The sequence below is a fragment of the Oryx dammah genome, unplaced genomic scaffold (genome assembly GCF_014754425.2).
Source record: "Oryx dammah isolate SB20612 unplaced genomic scaffold, SCBI_Odam_1.1 HiC_scaffold_28, whole genome shotgun sequence".
Taxonomy (NCBI): Eukaryota; Metazoa; Chordata; class Mammalia; order Artiodactyla; family Bovidae; genus Oryx; species Oryx dammah.
In genome coordinates, this window is record NW_024070212.1 from 84,036,666 (window position 1) to 84,055,868 (window position 19,203).

A 19,203-nucleotide genomic window follows, 5' to 3' on the forward strand; every position below is an offset into this window, starting at 1 on the left:
GTTCATGAAATTAACAAATGACAAAACCACAATTATTGACTAAAACCAGTTAGCAAAGTGCAAGCAAGCTCCTAAAATTTTGAGAACCAACCAAATGCAACTAACATGGTTTTATACCAAGTATGATTTTACTCCACTGTCAGAGAGAGGAATTGTTTAAGAAGCCCCTGGCCTGATCTATTATGATAAAACTTATGCCTTTCCATAAAAAATAAACAGATTTATGTTAAGTCAAAGAATATTCAAAATATTTTGATATAGTCTCGATGAACAGAGAAACACAAAATAAACTGTCACACTTTGACAAATGAATAACAGATTTAAACGATTAATCTTTGCTGGCTCTATAATTTTTCTGTCCATGGGATCGCAGAGTGGGACACAACTCAGAGATGGAACAACTTTCATTCTGTTTTTTGGTTGTGCCACATGGCTTGTGCAATCTTAATTTCCCAACCAGGGACTGAACCTGTGCCCTGGGAGTGAAAGTGCCAAGTTCTATCACTGAGCTGCCAGAGAATCTTGGCATTAAAAAGACAAAAAACAAACAAAACTTCAAAATGAGTTTTAGGCATTAGTGAATTGAAAAATTTTAGTTCTAAAATTACTTGGAAGAAACAAGTTCAATTGTACAAAAATTTAAAAAAAAATTCTTTAATGGTAAAACCAGACCAAAAGCTTTCACACATTAAGCAATTAACCTTCTAATATCAAGTAATCCTACTAGAGAATTTCTTATAATGCTGAATAAGAAAAACAAAGTACTTGAATAATGTAATATCTAATGTGGCTTTAATACTACTTTTATTTTGCATTCTTCCTCAATTAACTTGCACAAGCATAATTTCATAGTGTATTTTGCTGCTGTTTACACTGGAAAGAAACAGAATAATACTTTAAACAGAAAAATACTTCAATTTAATTATAAGATCTACTTTATAGCATTGCATAAAATAAAATTATATAAAGATGTAAGCAATTTTATTTGAGAAAATAATCAAAGAGTAGCAACATATAAACATTATTTTACAAATCAATATATTAAGCTTTAGCCCTTTTATGCTCACAAAATTTGAGTGTACTAAAAATGGAGAAAAAATAGTATCTTTCAATTATGAATTATACATCATAAAATGTTATAAACTAAAAGCAAGTCATTTTTCATTGTCAATGTAATTATCACAGAGTATTTTATATTTAAATAATCAGATGATTTTCATACCTCATTGTAGTAACTCATAATTCCTTGAAGTACCTTCTTTAAATTACTAGCCTAACAGAAGAAAAAATAAGAATTAAATCATTTAATATTAATAATGAAAGAAAATACATGTCAAGGTGAAAGAAAATAAAAACTTCCCAATAAAAAGGACAACAAAAATACGTATTGGAGTTCTACAAATATAAGTACATGGTAATTTTTAAACATCAAAGCTTTATTCAGAGTTTTATTAAAGAAAAAATGTTTTACTGCTTACATAGTTTAACCACAGTGATTCTATTTAAAATGAGCCACAACTAAATTGTGGCTAAGTTAAAATTCAAGTACTAACTTAGAAAATTTAGCTATGAGCATGTCCCCCTTTAGTCATTTGTAACAACTAGAAAACAGGAATATTATCTTCAAGCTTAGCCAAAAGATAATATAGAACTCTAATTTCTGAGAGAAGAAAAACAAAAAAGGTAAGCCCTATACAAGTCTAAGATTTCTCTCTAGAGGTAATTTTCATACCATGGCATAGGGAGGTGGAAACGAAACAAAGCCTGACATTCTAGTGGATCTGAGAAGATAGACATCAGAAGTTCAGGAAGGTCAAGGTAGTTGGGATTTGCAGAGTAGATAAATGAAGAGGTGAGAGCTATGGAAAGAAAGAGCTCCAGAAATCTGCACAGTAGTTCCTTTGACTCTTTGGCTGAATAATAATTTGCACGTGCATGGGTGAAACTCTATGAGATTAAACAAAAATAATTTCCAAGGAAACAACAATCCAGGGAACTATAAACTGAACAATTCCTGAAGACTGCACAGGGCCAGAAACAGTTAAAATTCTCACCAGTAAGAGTGAAGAGACCATGACCAGGTTAATACAGATAAGCATTCAATACAGACCTCAAAAAGGCCCAACTTAGTGAATCTAAATAGTCCAAGAGGAGAAAATAACTCTAGATCTGCCTTCCATTTCCACAAACCATGAAAGAATCAAACTGATTCACAAGTACCTTAACTACCTATGAGAAAAAAATCCAACACTCTTTAAAGAAATATAAAAAAACCCCAACACTCAATAATAAAATCATACTATCTAGCATCCAATAAAAAATTACTACACACATGAAGAAGCAGGAATATGTGATCTATAATTAGGAGAAACCACAGTCAATAGAAAGAAGCCCAAAAATGAGAGATGAAAGACTTAGAAAACAAAAGTTGAAACTGTTAGTTTAAAATGTTCAAGGATTTAAACAGCAGGAATATAAGAAAGCTAATGATTTTTTTAAAAACCATTAAAAAAAAAACTAAATAAAGAGACTGTTAATGGATTTTTTAAAAAGCAAGACCTATTGGGTGTCCACAGCATTTTCAATATAAATAGAGAGAGACTAAAGAAAAGAAAAAGACAACAGACAAAAAAAATCATAACAAAAGTGGTTATATCAGTATCTGACAAATTACACTTTCAAACAGAAAATATTACCAGGATAAAGAAAGTCATTTCATAATGGAAAGTAGATTCATTCATCAACAAGACATAAAAAACTAATGTATGTAAACCATATAACATAGATTCAAATTACATGATTAAAATATTTACAGATCTGAAAGGAGAAACTGAAAAATCCACAATCATCATTACTGATTTGAAAACTCCTCCTCCCTTAACTGACAGAATAATCAGACAGAAAATCAATAGAGATATAAAAGATGTAAACAGTACTATCAAAGAAGTGAAATAATCTATACATGTAGAAATGCAGAATGTATGTTATTTTCAAGTGTACACAGAATATTCACCAAGACACACAATATATTACGTCACAAAATGAGTCTCAGTAAATGTAAAAGAATTCAGAGTATGTTCTCAAACCAAAATGGAATTAATTTATAGATTAAGAAATAAAAGATACATAGAAAATCCTCAAATATTTAGAAGCTGAAATACTTATTCTAATACTTATTCAGGGGTCAAAAGAAAAATCACAAGGGAAATTATCAAGTATTTTGAATGAAATGAAAATAAGAACACAGTATGTTAAAATGTGTGGCTCTGGCTAAGGCAATGCTTACTATTAGGGAAAAGTGCTTAAAACATCATTTAAGCCTTCCTCTTAAGAAGCAAAAAAAACGTACAGACATAAAGAAAAAGGAAATAATAAAGATCAGAAAGGAAATCAACAAAAAAGAAAACAAAAGCTGCTCTTTTGAAAAAAAAAAATTCAAAAAATGGAAAATCAAACCAGATTTATCAAGAAAGATAATAGAAAAGACATAAATCACCAGTATTAAGGAAGAAACACTAAAAACAGTTCAAAGATTCATCAACAGGCTAAGCAAATTGTAGTAAATCAGTGTAATGAAATACTAGTCAGCAAAAAAAAAAAAAAACTACTAATACAGGCAACGTTGATGAGTCTCTAAATAAAACATTACACTGAGTAGAAGAATACCAGAGAGTTCATAATGTCCAATTCCATTTATATTGAACTCTAGAAATTAAGGGCTTCCCTGATAGCTCAGTTGGTACAGAATCCTGGGTGGGAAAGATACCCTGGAGCAGGGACAGGCTACCCACTGCAGCATTCTTGGGCTTCCTTTGTGGCTCAGCTGGTAAATAATCCGCCTGCAATATGGGAGACACTGGGTTCATCCCTGGGTTGAGAAGATCCCCCAGAGAAAGGAAAGGCTAACCACTCCAGTATTCTGGGCTGGAGAATTACATGGACTATATAGTTCACGAGGTGGCAAAGAGTCAGACAAGACTGAGCGACTTTCACTTTCTAGAAATTAAACCTACAGTGACTAAAAGCAGATCTGTGGCCATCCAGGGCCAACTTAGGAGTGAGGATTAACTAGTAAGGGGAATACGTACATGTTTTTGGTTAATGAAAATGTTCTACGTCTGATTATGATGGTATAAGAACACATGTAACTATCAAAACTGAAACTATACACAAAAAAAATACAGCCTTCAGTTAGTTTAAAAAAAAAGATTTAGTTGAGCTTGGAGAAGGAAATGGCAACCCACTCCAGTGTTCCTGCCTGGAGAATCCCAGGGACAGGGGAGCCTGGTGGGCTGCCGTCTATGGGGTCGCACAGTGTCGGACACGACTGAAGCGACTTAGCAGCAGCAGCAGCAGCAGCAGCAGCGCTAATTTCAGAATCACTGTTTGGATCGTGTACATCTAGCATTCATTCTGCTTACCTTTATTCTCCAGTTGTCACCAGCATCTTCTTTAATTCGGCTTAACCAAGATTCATCAAACCAAGCTACATCACTACAACAAAAATACAAATGAACATTAAAATGTTTTTATGACATGAAAATACCAAATCTAATCAATAGATAAAGTTATTTTCCATCTTAAAAGCTGTCCTTATTAAGAACAGTAAATATTATTTAAAATGAACCCACTGAATTTTTTGTTATTCCTAAGGGTTTCTTTTGGAATTTCTCATAGTAAATGAATTAAGTCATTAACATCTTCAATTTAATAAAATTTACTAAATAACTCATACTAGGCACCCTGGTGGCAGGTAGATGTAAACATCCCAATCCTAAAGGGAAAAAAAGAAAACAATTTAATGTATATACTACATGTCAAGCATTGTACCTAATGTTTTGCACATCACTTCATTTTAATATAACAGTAACTCAGTAAAGGGTCTATGATCCCCAATCTTATTCCTTTAGTGAACTCAGGATAAGATAGTAATTTGCCCTAAGTGACACTGCTGTTGCTGCTGCTAGGTCACTTCAGTCATGTCTGACTCTGTGCGACCCCATAGACGGCAGCCCACCAGGCTCCTCTGTGCCTGGGATTCTCCACGCAAGAATACTGGAATGGGTTGCCATTTCCTTCTCCAATGCATGCATGCATGCTAAGTCACTTCAGCCATGTCCAGCTCTGTGCGACCCTAAGGACAGCAGCCCTCCAGGCTCCACAGGATTCTCCAGCTAAGAATACTGGAGTGGGTTTCCATTTACTTCTCTTAAGTGACACCAGTACATAGCAAAGTTTACTATTAAATTTGTTAAGCCTTAAATTGGCATGGAAGTCCAAGACAAAGAGCTGCTAAATCAAATTATTATGTATTTAATAAGGCCTTGAAGAATAACATCTGATTAAAAATAGTCAGCTATAATAAAAGATTATATTCTAAACAATATTTGGAGGCTTACTCTGAGTAAAAAATTGAGTGAGATTAACACAAAGATGAAAAATTTACTATCCTCTTAGAGAAATAGCTACTAAAGGGAGAAAGTAAAGAGCACTTTTATGGCAGAAAGTGAAGAGGAGCTAAAAAGCCTCTTCATGAAAGTGAAAGAGGAGAGTGAAAAAGTTGGCTTAAAGCTCAATATTCAGAAAACGAAGATTATGGCATCTGGGCCCATCACTTCATGGCAAATAGATAGGGAAACAGTGGAAACATTGGCTGACTTTATTTTTCTGGGCTCCAAAATCACTGCAGATGGTGACTGCAGCCATGAAATTAAAAGACACTTACTCCTCAGAAGAAAAGCTATGACCAACCTAGACAGCATATTGAAAAGCAGAGACATTACTTTGTCAACAAAGGGCCATCTAGTCAAGGCTATGGTTTTTCCAGTGGTCATGTATGGATGTAAGAGTTGGACTGGGAAGAAAGCTGAGTGCCGAAGAGTTGATGCTTTTGAACTGTAGTGTTGGAGAAGACTCTTGAGAGTCCCTTGGACTGCAAGATCCAATCAGTCCATCCTAAAGGAGATCAGTCCTGGGTGTTCATTGGAAGGACTGATGCTGAAGCTGAAACTCCAATACTTTGGCCACCTGATGCGAAGAGCTGACTCACTGGAATAAACCCTGACGCTGGGAAAGATTGAGGGCAGGAGGAGAAGGGGACGACAGAGGATGAGATGGTTGGATGGCATCACCAACTCAATGGACATGGGTTTGGGTGGACTCCAGGAGTTGGTGATGGACAGGGAGGCCTGGAGTGCTGTGGTTCATGGGGTCGCAAAGAGTCGGACACAACTGAGCGACTGAAATGAACTGAACTGAACCTCAAACTAAGGGATGCCTGGAGACCCAGAGACTAGAAACAGCACAGTAGGATCCTGACCTAGAGGTTTTTAAGGGAGCATGGTCCAGTCAATACCTTGATATAGGACTTGTAACCTCCTGAACTCTAAAGAAGATAGTTTTGTTATTTTAAGCCACATAATCTGTTGCATTTTGTTATGAAAATCCCAAGAAATGAATACAGTTGTAGTTACAGGTTTTCTCCCATTTGTCTTTAAAATAGCAACAGTTTCTGCATTTAAAAAAGATATGTATTATGTATTCGGACTAAAGATAACAAATAAAGAAGTGCAGAATCCTAGCAACAATTTCATGACTCATCATGTCTAAGTCATATACTTTGGGAATTGATTTTTAAGACTGTATTATTTAGAAGTGTATCTGCCTCAGGTAACTAATGAAAGAATTATTCACTAGATTTTGCTATTTCCTTAAAAAAGCAAACTTTCCTATCTCATTTTCAGTAACAACTTTGATGTGAGTCACAACAGCTATCAAAGAAATACATAATAAATTGGAACATATATAAAGTGCTTTGAAGTCTTCAAAGAAATAAAGTAAAATTTGCTGCTTTTTTTTTTTTTTTAAAGCAGGAGTATGATACACTGACCCAACTAAGGGAAAACATATGCTGTGAGTTTCACAGTCTGGAGCCAGACTTCTAAAAAGCTTACAAAAATGGAAAGGAGTTCAAAAGAAAAATAAATTTAAACTGGCTCTTATAGGATAAGGAGGTTTACACATCTAAGTACATGCAAAAACAAGTAAATGAAGCAAGAGGTTTAGGGCCAATTTTAGGTCACTGTCATTTGTTTTATGAAGAAAGAAAGCTTTCTGATTGGTTCACTCATATTATTCCTGCAGAAAAGCTATTAGAAGATGGTAAGAGACAAAAGAGAGAATAAAAAAAAATTGGAGAGACAGAGGATCAGCAATAACAACAGAATCCAACACATTACGTAAAAATGAGTTGGTGATAAAGGATATAGTTTAACTAAAATTAACCTGACCCTTCTCTAAACATCAGGTATAGTACTGGCATATAGGAGGTCAAAGAGCCATATATATATCATCATATAGTGGTAAAAACAGCTCTCATCTATGTTGTGGTGTAAAGCTATGAAATATGCTTCAATACATTTAAATAACATTTTTGGATATCAAAGTAAGTGAACGTTCATCAGCCTTACATCTATGCCAATCACAAGATAGCTATATCCACACCAACACCCACAACAATGAGAAAAGGCCAGACTATACATTAAAACAATGATGAACTTCCCAAATCAACAAGACCATGTTCACAATTCTTATGTGCGTGCTAAGTTGCTTCAGTTGTGTCCAATTCTTTCTGACCATATAGACTGCAGCCTGCCAGGCTCCTGTGTCCATGGGATACTCCAGGCAAGAATACTGGAGTGGGTTGCCATTCCCTTCTCCATGGGATATTGCTGACCCAAGGACTGAACCAGTGTCTTTTATATCCTGCTTTGGCAGGTGGATTCTTTACCACTAGCACCACCTGGGAAGCCCAATTCTTAGTTTGGACCAATTAAATCACTTTAAAGACAATCTATATGCCGGTCAGGAAACAACAGTTAGAACTGGACATGAAACAACAGACTGGTTCCAAATAGGAAAAGGAGTATGTCAAGGCTGTATAACGTCACCCTGCTTATTTAACTTATATGCAGAGTACATCATGAGAAACACTGGACTGGAAGCAACACAAGCTGGAATCAAGATTGCCAGGAGAAATATCAATAACCTCAGATATGCAGATGACACCACCCTTATGGCAGAAAGTGAAGAGGAACTAAAAAGCCTCTTGATGAAAGTGAAAGAGGAGAGTGAAAAAGTTGGCTTAAAGCTCAACATTCAGAAAATGAAGATCATGGCATCACTTCATGGCAAATAGATAGGGAAACAGTGGAAACAGTGTCAAGACTTTATTTTTTGGGCTCCAAAATCACTGAAGATGGTGACTGCAGCCATGAAATTAAAAGACACTTACTCCTCAGAAGAAAAGCTATGACCAACCTAGACAGCATATTGAAAAGCAGAGACATTACTTTGTCAACAAAGGTCCATCTAGCCAAGGCTATGGTTTTTCCAGTGGTCATGTATGGATGTAAGAGTTGGACTGGGAAGAAAGCCGAGTGCCGAAGAGTTGATGCTTTTGAACTGTAGTGTTGGAGAAGACTCTTGAGAGTCCCTTGGACTGCAAGGAGATCCAACCAGTCCATCCTAAAGGAGATGAGTCCTGGGTGTTCATTGGAAGGACTGATGCTGAAGCCAAAACTCCAACACTTTGGCCACCTCATGCGAAGAGCTGATCCATTGGGAAAGACCCTGATGCTGGGAGGGATTGGGGGGCAGAAGAAGGGGACAACAGAGGATGAGATGGCTGGATGGTACCACTAACTCGATGGACTCCCGGTAAACTCTGGGAGTTGGTGATGGACAGGGAGGCCTGGTGTGCTGTGATTCATGGGGTGGCATGGGGTGGGGGGTTGACTCTGCCATTCAAGAGTCAGACACGACTGAGCGACTGAACTGAACTGAACTGAAAGCCAATCAGGGTAAAAATAAAATAATTAAGAAACATTTTTAAGAAAGCAGGGAAGTAAGGCATACTTCAGAATGACTGCCAAAAAAAATATGTTAACATGCTAAATTTATCTTTTAAAGTGTTAATCTTGAGTTAACCATAAAATCTGTCTATTCAAATTAGATCATTTTAAAGATTCAAAGTAACTAAGATTATGATATTGTTTCAAGTTGTTTTTTTTAAGAATGGTAAAGAATTTCTGCTAACCCATTTTTTGCTAAAGCATTTTTCGGAGTCAATCATAAAAAAGAACCTTTACAAAAATGATGACAATAATTAAACAATTTCTGACATCTAAAGCCATGTAGCAGAGATAGGATTCATTGAAGATATATTATCACGAATGTCAGCTAATACAAAATCAATATGACAATTAATAAATTATAACTATAGCATTGGCCCTCTTGTCTTATTAAAAGTACAGTTCATACTGCGGATATTATAACCCGAATCCTCTTACAATGCTTGGCCAAAATGGTGAAATAATGGATTAAGGCTCTTTTGATATTGTAGAATTACTTAAAATGGGCCCAACCCAAACAGAATATCTTTACTGGATAAGGTTCCCTAGCATTTGTGAGCTAAAATTTCATTTAGAGAACATTTCATTATTGGTGGATTCATCCAACTGCTATTATTAATTCAAATATAAAATTTAAATTTAATATTTTTTTCTAAAACCAGTATTTCACGTTTGAATTATCTAAAAAACAATAATCTCTACGCACTGATACCTTAAAATGACAATAGTATAACTGGAGAAAACCTTGTAAGAAATTATATCACTCATTTAACCTGCTTCTTTCCTAGTAACTATAACTTGTGAACACGACCAGAACAAGTTTAAAATTAAACATCTCTTGAATAGATAAGAATCCTGACTGGTAATTTAATTAAGATGTATCTCTATGAATAAGCAAGAAATAATCAGATGGTAAAATTTTTTGTCCCCTAGATGAATACCTTGATACCATACGCCTGTCAGCGCTAAAAAGGATCAAGTTTCAGTAGCCTTACAATATAATTATTTTAGGAAGAATCTGAAACAATACTTACATTTGATGAAGAACTTGTGCCATGGCAACTCCACTAGTCAGCTGTTTGACATCCTGACAGGGTGCAGCAGTATTGAATGTCTGCAGCTAAAATGACATAAAGCAAGTTACTTTAATGCCATACTCCTCACTCCACTGAATTTATATACATGAATGAACACTAGAGAGAACACTCTCTGCCAAACAAAGGAAACTATACTAATAAGTTTCTATAGCTGTGTTGTATTTTTATAAGAATAAACACTTAACATTTCATAAAACCACTGAATATTATACCTAAAATATTCAGATATATTGATGTCATGTATGAAGTACTTCAGAATTTCTGAAAAATACATGTAGAACTCTTAAGAGAGTCATACTTTGTGTTTTGTCTATTTTTAGGAGAATAACATTAGAAAAAGAACTTTAAAATAACCTAATATCTGCAAGTTAAAATTTCATTCATATCACTTGCTAGGAAAACAAAGGCTACAAATGTCAAGTTTAATACTACCTAGTTTATCACTGAGCTCTAGGCAAGACTTCTGCCTGCTACCAACAGTTATCCTTAGAGCATGAACGGTCCAGGGTCCACCTACAACATCAAGTTGTTTCTATCTAGTTCGGTGCTAGATACTACTAACTTTCCAAATCTGTTGAATATTCATGTATATTTTGAAAAGAAAAGTGAAATGGTGGCAGCTCCTTCTAATAGGTAAATACAAGATAGAAGAATTGTTTAAAAGCAAATTACAGCAGAGCTAAAATGGATTATATACTTTCTAGAAATCCAATCTCAATCTGTAAAGATCTTAAATTAAATATACTATGATTCTCTTTTCCCGCATTTATTCACCTCCTTTACTATTCAATTATTCAATTCTAATTCCTTAGTTTACCACCATAAAACACCTTTAGTGGTTGCTGCTTATTTTGAGGTTCTAGAAATCTGTCTCTATTATCCTAACACAACATGGAAGATTAACAGAAACTAAATCAAGCCACAATTACTTTCAAAGCACAAAGATAAAGATACTTTCCTGAGCTTTCTACTGTACGCAGGGCACTGCAGTATAAGGTGGAATTACAAGGGAACATTACCGGGTTTCCACATTTAAGTAGCTTCAGTTGAGAATTCAGGAGAGGAGAAAAAGACACGAATCATCTCTAGAAGATGCCACTCTACTCCCGTGACTGCAGCATGCACAAAATGTCCTGAAGTGTGCAAGAGCCAGCTAGTCTAACAAGGGTGTGTACCAGGAAAGACTTACTAGAGACATTCCAATGGATGGTCTTGAGTATTACAAAGGACCAGGAGAAGGAAGCTTTAGGAAATAGAAACATGGAAAGAGTACAAATAAAAGAAAAGAAACAGTATTTTTAGGTAACGCATAGTTCAGTATTGCTGGATTTCTACGCATTTCAGTGCCAAGGGAGACAACCAAGGGGCACAGGTTAGAGCTCGGAAGGGCCGTGGTGAGAAACTTGGGATTAACCTTCAGGGCATTATCTATATTATGGGGAAACAGCAGAATAGTTTCTACCTCACAAGATGGTTGTGAGAATTAAATAAATTAGCAAACACAGTGTACTTAGATCTGTGTCTAGCACATGGTACAAATTCAACAGCTGTTAGCACATTAGCTGTGAGTCAGGGTTTCTCAAAGTGTGGAGTCTAAGACAACATGTATCAGAATCAGAAAATCCCCAAGTGATTGTTAGGCACCTCATTTTTTTAGAACTATTGCTCTGGGTGATGAAGAATCACTGAAGAGTAACAAGGGAGAGACATCTTTAGTACGTTGTGGAGAGCAGTAAGAGTGACACAGAGAACGGGAGAGAAGAGCTTTATGCCTGTGTGGGTCAGAAGGCTCCGGCAACGGTCTTTGTGACAACCTGGGATGCTGAGGTGAGTTACCATAATACTGACTGAGAGGACAGTGTGAATTCATGGAATATGTAAAATACAAAGTAAAAAGGATTTTGCAGTTGAGTGGGTGTACAAGGAAGGAAAACCCCAGGGTTTAGGGCATTTTTCAAAGGACAATAATCATATACTTTCAGGTAAAATGTGGCTTCCACTTTCAACCCTTCCTTCTTACACTTTACCCCATTAACTTTCTATAAAATGGTTATGATTAGTGATTTTAAAAAGACAATTTCATGAGACACAGAATATTAGGCAAAATAGTAAAGATGTATGTAAAAGGAGTAAATACACTGAGTGCCTCAAGGCCCACCACACCCAAATTAAGATCAATTTCTCCTTTTTACAGCCATGAAAAGTATTTCCTGTAAGCTTTTAAACTAGTTACAAAATAGGTAATAGAGAATGTCATTTCATTTGGCTAAACTGAACGACTTTATAACCAAGAAGTGTGAATAAATTATAAAGCCCAGTACAGGGAGTATAGCCAAAGCAGCAGGACAAAAGAAAATGTATTCTTCAGAACACTCTTCATAGAGGTGAAGAGGCCAAAGTCTCTTTGTGAGTGACCCAAAAATGACAGACAAGGCTTCCATCTCTAAACACGGTCCTCTGGCAAACAGCATCTTACTTTCTTCTTTATTTTTAAATAAAGCAAATGATCAGAAATGTGGAACTGCTGTTCCTGAACTGCTTCAATATAAATGTCAAAGAAATCAAGAAAGAAAAGGGGTTTTCACAACTGTAAGTCAACAAAAACTCAACTTTGAGTCAACTCTGGTCTCAAATTCTCTTCCTCCAGCTGCTCATTTCAGAAACAGGATCACTGCTTTGATTTTTAAGATCTTTATAAAAATGATTCAACTGTGCTTTTTTTTTTTTTTTGTAACTTGGGCATATCCAACACTTTAATTTTATTGGTAAAATTAGAGTCCAAAGACTTTAAAATTTCAAATGTCACAGAGCCAAGAGGCAGAATTAAATTCATCTTCACACACATACCTTGAACTCTCTCCACCATGTAAATGATGCCAAATTTTATCTTTCAGCCCTGAATTTTTTGCTAAGTGGCAGTATAACATTTTGAAGAATTAGTTATTTTAAGATGAATTTCAAATCACAAAACGTAACTTTTAAAACACTGTCAGAACAGGCATCTCTTCACCTAACCAACTTTTCTTGGTGACTTCTGTTAAGGATGGTTCTACTGTCCTAGAATAATGTGCAGTACTGAGAGAACATGGTTTACTAGCAGCTGTGTTCTCTCCTGTTATAACTTTTTTTTTTAACTTCTATCTCCTACAACTTCCTCTCAACAGGTTAACATTACTTAGATTGGCAGGGAACACATTAAGAGTCCAGGGATATCATGACAAACGTGTCTTCCATTACCATCTTTCAACCTATCATCAAAGAAGACCATTTACATTACTTCTAAGGGCTCTTCTCTGTGTCTTGAAAACTCATTTCTCCTGATTTCAACGTGTTCAAATTCATCAATCCTCTATGAAACAGTTAAAAATGTATCCCAGGTACTTAGTGGTGTAATAATCAATGGTGGAATATTAGTCTTCGAGATCAGGACCAAGACTAGGATATTTACTATCATCACTTTGATTCAATGTTGTACTAGAGATCCTAGTCAGTTTTTGTTCCTGGTGACAGAACAGAAAACAGGTCAGGCAAGGGCTCTGTCCCCAAAGTGCAAACAAGATGACTTCAGAAAATGTTAAGTGTTTACAGACACAACAAAAAGGGGTTAACAGGTTACAACGGGATATGAGTAGGGTACAGGTAGGTCACTCACTGTCACAGTGTCTCTGAAAGATGACACTAGACCCAAGAAATGAATGGTAAGTCAATCAGCCACTGAAAGAACTAGAAGGATATTTCAAAGTAGAGGAAAGAGAAGTTAAAAAGCTGTGATGCGTTTATAAATAAAACCCCACACAAATGCTTATCTTCCTAAAGAAAGTCAATGCAGCATGGGGGCACAGAGAAGCATGGCATGAGGGCAGTTTGTAGAAAGTTGGAGAGGTAAGCTGACACTAACAGTGAAGTGGCTGACAATCAGCAAAGTTCTCTGAGAATCAAAGAAGTAAAGAAAAGCCTAGAGGCAAGAACCCAAGAAACTAAGGCAGAAGATAATTTCACAAAGGAACCATCAATTAACATAAGGATACTAAAAGTTTCCAGTTTGCCAAACCCAGTAAGAGAAGGCCTTAGAGAAAAGAACTCCAGTGCAGTGGGCTGAGGTGTAAATAAAAGTTCAAAAAGTATAAAGGATGAGTATTTAAAAATGAAAGAAATATGACCGAAGGAAAGTGGGGGGATACAGTGTGGTTCAGTGATGGCTTTTTCTGTTTTTTCTCTTTAGGAGAGGGAAGATTCGAGCAAGTTTACATGTAGTGAGGAAGGAGCTAATGGAAAGGAAAAAATAGATACGAGAGGGGATAAATGACAGAGCAAAGTTTTAGACAACGTGGAAGGTGTGGATCTAGAGCCAGAGCCAAAGATAAAGAGGAGGTCACTTTCCTGATGGGGAGAAGGGCTGGGGCTCAAACAGGATACTGATTAAGGTTTGCAAAGAGAAACACGAGAGGAACTGTATGGTTAATCTTAATAATAAAGCTGGGCTGGGAATGGAAACAGGAGGATTTGGCTATAGCAGCGTTTGGGAGGCAACAGTCTGCACATTAATTCCATTTTCTCCATAGTGTTTCAGCAGCCTGAGAGAGAACTGGAGAGCAAACAACCGATTATACTCTGTCATCTATTATCATTCCTTATGTTTTAAATGATTATTTTACATGGGGCTGCCCTGGAGGTCTAGTGGTTAAGACTCTGCACTCCCAACGCAGGGGGCGTGGGTTCAATCCCATCCCTGGTGGGGGAACAAAGACCTTATATGCTGAACAGCACGGCCGAAAACAAATAAAATAAAAGTTTTACTGTTTTTAAGGAATTTTGCCTTCCATTACAAAAAATACACAGATCTACCTACCACACCAATTAAAATGGAAGTCTTTGATTATTCTTGATATCTTTCTTCCTCAGTGTCTTATACAAAGTAGGAACTTCACTATTAATACTGATTAAAAGAATGGATATAGTCATGAAATAGTTTAAGTTTTTAAATAAAATTCATGAAAATCTTATACTTCACCACCAACCCTCATATAAGTCAATGACATCATGAAGACTAAGTTTACTATATATGTCACATGTTTAGAGCAACAATGCAACAGATTAGGAAACACCCTTTAATTAGTCATTTACTAAACCACACCAGTAGAAGTAACTGCCTTGTTTCATGACAACCTTAAATATGGCATTTAAACTCCATACTAAGTTTAAGTGAAAATATGGGTGAACAGTCAGCTAATTGCTTTTAACTCAGAAACTCCAGATGCTTGCATTTTACTTAGAGCAAAAACTATTTACCTCCAAAGTGTAAAGGTACCTTTACATTATGCTTATGTACAAGAGAATTCACATACTGCCAGAAACATTCCCTGATTTCTTTCTTTTGAATTACATGCATTGAGAGATAGAGAAATTCATCAATTACTGTCTCTTGAAATCTAGTCTGTTTACATTCCATTTTACACACACTCCCCGACACAAAACTAAACAACTGCTTTAGGGGTGAGCATCACTGACTGCACCTTGTGGACCATGGAGCGTCAAACCTGCCCAATATGGATTAGAAGCCACACCTAAATGTCAGCTCTCTCCAATCGCTGAGCACTTCCAAAAGGTGAGACACTTTTGTTGATAGCAATACTGAGGATAGATCCTGTCTGTCCAAACCCAACATAAATTAATAGGACTACCAAGTGCGGATAAAGTGCAAACGAAAATGCCAAGTATTTTTTCTTTAAAGAAAATGCTTGTCCATTGGAAGAGGAGGGGAACCAGTGAGAAAAAGAGAATACGAGCGCCCCACCCCCAACATTATCTTCTGATCCACGCAGGATATATATACGTGGAAACATCTCTTCTAAGAGGCTTCTACAAAAACGGAAGTCCTGGGGTCCGGGAGAAGCACTGACCCATGAACTAAAACCACTTCTTTGCCACCTGCCTCCAAATTACTGCTAGGTGGTTGCAGTGGGAGGGAGGTTTCAGAGGAGGGTCTTCACTCCCAAGTAGCATAAAGGTCTCTATGAGAAGGCTGTTCTGCAGACGGAAGGCAAGAATGTCGGTGGTCCAGAAAGTCTAGGGCCTGGGCGCAGAGCAGTGGGGAGCAAATGGCCCAGCGGGGAGTAAACGGATGGGCGCTAGGCTCCCGCCACAGCTGTCAGGAGCATGATCAGGGCGGTAAGACAAGCGTCCTCCTTCCCGCTCCCTCACTCCCACCTCCAGCTCCTTTTACCCTTCCCCCTCCCACCCTCGAAGACAGAAACACACGTACGCACACTCACTCACCTACGCACACCTGTCCCGCGACCCGCAGGTGGCACTCTCGAGGTCAAGGGCGACTGGAGACGCGGAGGGCAATGCGCGGAGTCCGGGGCGCAGGTGACCCTCGCTCCTCCGCAGGCTAACCTGCGAGAACCAGGCATCCCCCTGCCCCAGGAACTCGCCGCGGCCCCTCGGCCCCTTTCGCCCCCTCGCACTCACCCAAATGATGAGGCTGTCGCACAGCGGCAGCTCGGACTGCGGAAGCGGCTGCGTCTCTTCCATGGCCAGGACCGCCGTCGACTACACCGCTGACGCCGACACCTCCCTCCTCCCCGCGCTCCCCCAGGAGCCGGCGTCGAGGACCTGCTCGCCCACCAGAAAAGCTCGGTAGCCAGGCCCAGTGCCCTCGCCGCTCACGCGCGAAGCCTCGCGCGGCCGACGTCGCCGGCGTAACGCCCTCCTCGCCGCTGCCCCCGCCCCGCTCCGCAGTTCGCCCCCACCCGCTTCTGGCCTGGACTGCGCCGCACGGCACCTGAGCCCCGCCCCCTCCCTTCCCCTCCCCTCCCCGCCCTCCTCCCGCCCCTCCTTCCCACTCCGGCACACCTCTGCCTGCCGCACTGAGTGACCTGGGCGCGCACCAGTCACAAAGAAGATAGGTGCCTGACAGGGACGGGTGGGGCGGGGAGGGGGCGGGAAGAGCGGAAATTGGTTGAGCAGGAGGGATTGCTGATTGGACGCACCCTCTTGGGCTTCGACCAATCAACGTGAGACAAGACAGCCTCCTAGTGAGAACTCGAGCGGGTGGGAAGGGGTTTATGACCTGGCAGGTGCAGTTAGGGCGGGGGGCAATGGGTGCGCGTGCGCGATGGGGCGTTAGTGAGGTCGACGATCGCGTAGCCCTAAGGTCAGAAGTAGCCACGGGGGCCTAGGAATGTGTAGGAGAAACTCCAGGCATCTTCCCGCCTCCTTGCGAGGAGGGCAGCTCCTGGCTACACCTGTGGAGACCGACAGATTGCTTCCACAGCGTCTTTAGAGATAGATCCTACCAGTGAATAAAAACCATCCAGAGAGGGAAAGCTAATGTTCTAGGCGCTCATTAGAAATGGATATTTTAATTTGCAGATATGGGAAAGAAATTTTTTCCTATGGGGTAAAATACTATTCAGTTCAGTTCAGTCGCTCAGTCGTGTCCGACTCTTTGCGACCCCATGAATCGCAGCATCACCAACTCCCGGAGTGAATACTATAAAGCTGCTTAAATCAAATAAGCTCTCACAAGATCACAAAACCATGGACAATTTTATTTTAAATGAGGCAAAAGGGAAAGCCATTTTCAGGTAGGAAAACGAAAAATGAAATTATCTTTTACTTTTCAAAAAAATATGAAAGATATCAATGTACAATGCTTCTTATGTTTCTAGAGCGGTTGAAAAACCTGTCTTTTCTCAAAATGTTCATGGAGGAGAGGGAGGTGTAAAACTGGAAACTAAGGTACTAACTGATATATAGCTTAGGCTATTGAATTGGGCTAGAATATCCCATGGACGGAGGAGCCTGGTAGGCTGCAGTCCATGGGGTCGACTGAGCGACTTCACTCTCACTTTTCACTTTCATGCATTGGAGAAGGAAATGGCAACCCACTCCAGTATTCTTGCCTCAAGAATCCCAGGGACGGCGGAGCCTGGTGGGCTGCCGTCTATGGGGTCGCACAGAGTCGGACACGACTGAAGCGACTGAGCAGCAGCAGCAGAAGAATATTATTACTCTCGCTCGATTTTCATCACTCATTCATAAACCCATCAGTTCATGCTCTGTGTAAAAATGCAGCTGGCTCATTTATATCATTGCATTTTTGTTTCGACATGGAATGCTTAAAACTAATCACTGCAATTAAAAGCCCCCCAATTTAAATCAGTCTCATTCTAAAAATAGAGTACATGCATTTGCTATTGAGTCCCTTAACATTATTCCAGGACTTTCTTACACTGTGTGGAGTCATTTTATACTTCTGTAAACTGGCAACACTAGTTATTGTCGGTCTCCTCAATATGACTTAATGAAAAGTAAAAGATCTAGGAATTGAAGACCTGGTCTGGATCTTGATTTTACTCTTCACTGGCAATGTAGACAGCTTTCTCCTGTGGAACCTAACCTCCACCTTCCTAAAATGATAAGAATGACACTAACCTCCCCTGGGTACCTCATAAGGGCAAAAATGATAATGGACGTGGAAGATTTTTATGAATGAAAAACTGTTTTGCAAATATGAGTTACTACAATCATATATGCTTAGAAGTGTATGAGAACATGTCACTAAGAGCCACATTAGTGACTACTGGAAATATTTAAGAAGGGGCAACTGAGGGGCAATTGAGTTATCTTTCTGGGATCTATACAAGCAGAGAATAGATGCCCAGTTCTCTTCATGATACTAGATTCAATAGGAAAATATTAACATGTGAGGACATGATTGTGAATTTAAAGAAATATTTCAAATTTGAAAAGTTAGAAAAGTATAAAACATGAATCTTTGGAATAAAAGAATAAAAAATAATGTTGAAAAGAGTAAAGTGCATTTTCATATACAACTGGAACAAGCATTTTAGAAAATTTTTTCTGTTTTTAATTATAAGATTATCTTCCATTACATTGGGCCAGGAAAAAAAGATGTTAAATGCCTAATACAATGTAGGCTGTTATTTTCCAACTGTTGGCATTCATTTCTAAAAGTCAGCACCCATTATTTGGAGAATTGGATAAAACCAACCTTTAAGCACTAGCAATGGAAGTATAAATTGATACACTCTTCTGAAAAGTTTTTGAGGATATTAAGAATCTTTAAAATGTTCAAGCCTTTAAGTCAATTTTACTTCCAGAATCTATTCTAAGAAAATAATCAGATGCCAACAAAGTTGTTGATTGCAGTGCTATTTATCAAAGCA

The 19,203-nt window shown here is 38.2% G+C and overlaps 1 protein-coding gene across 1 annotated transcript in view; it reads right to left on the minus strand.

Annotated features, from left to right (window-relative positions):
• The window catches only part of HOOK1 (hook microtubule tethering protein 1), a 65,805-nt gene extending 49,059 nt beyond the window's left edge, over nt 1-16,746 (minus strand). Inside the window, exons 1-4 of the mRNA XM_040232729.1 lie at nt 16,481-16,746; nt 9,947-10,032; nt 4,422-4,494; nt 1,223-1,273 (exon numbers count right to left, since the gene is read on the minus strand). Coding sequence (XP_040088663.1) covers nt 1,223-1,273; nt 4,422-4,494; nt 9,947-10,032; nt 16,481-16,543 — 273 coding nt within the window. The 5' untranslated portion in view covers nt 16,544-16,746. The remainder of the gene's footprint in view (nt 1-1,222; nt 1,274-4,421; nt 4,495-9,946; nt 10,033-16,480) is intronic.
• Nucleotides 16,747-19,203: the final 2,457 nt, after the last annotated feature.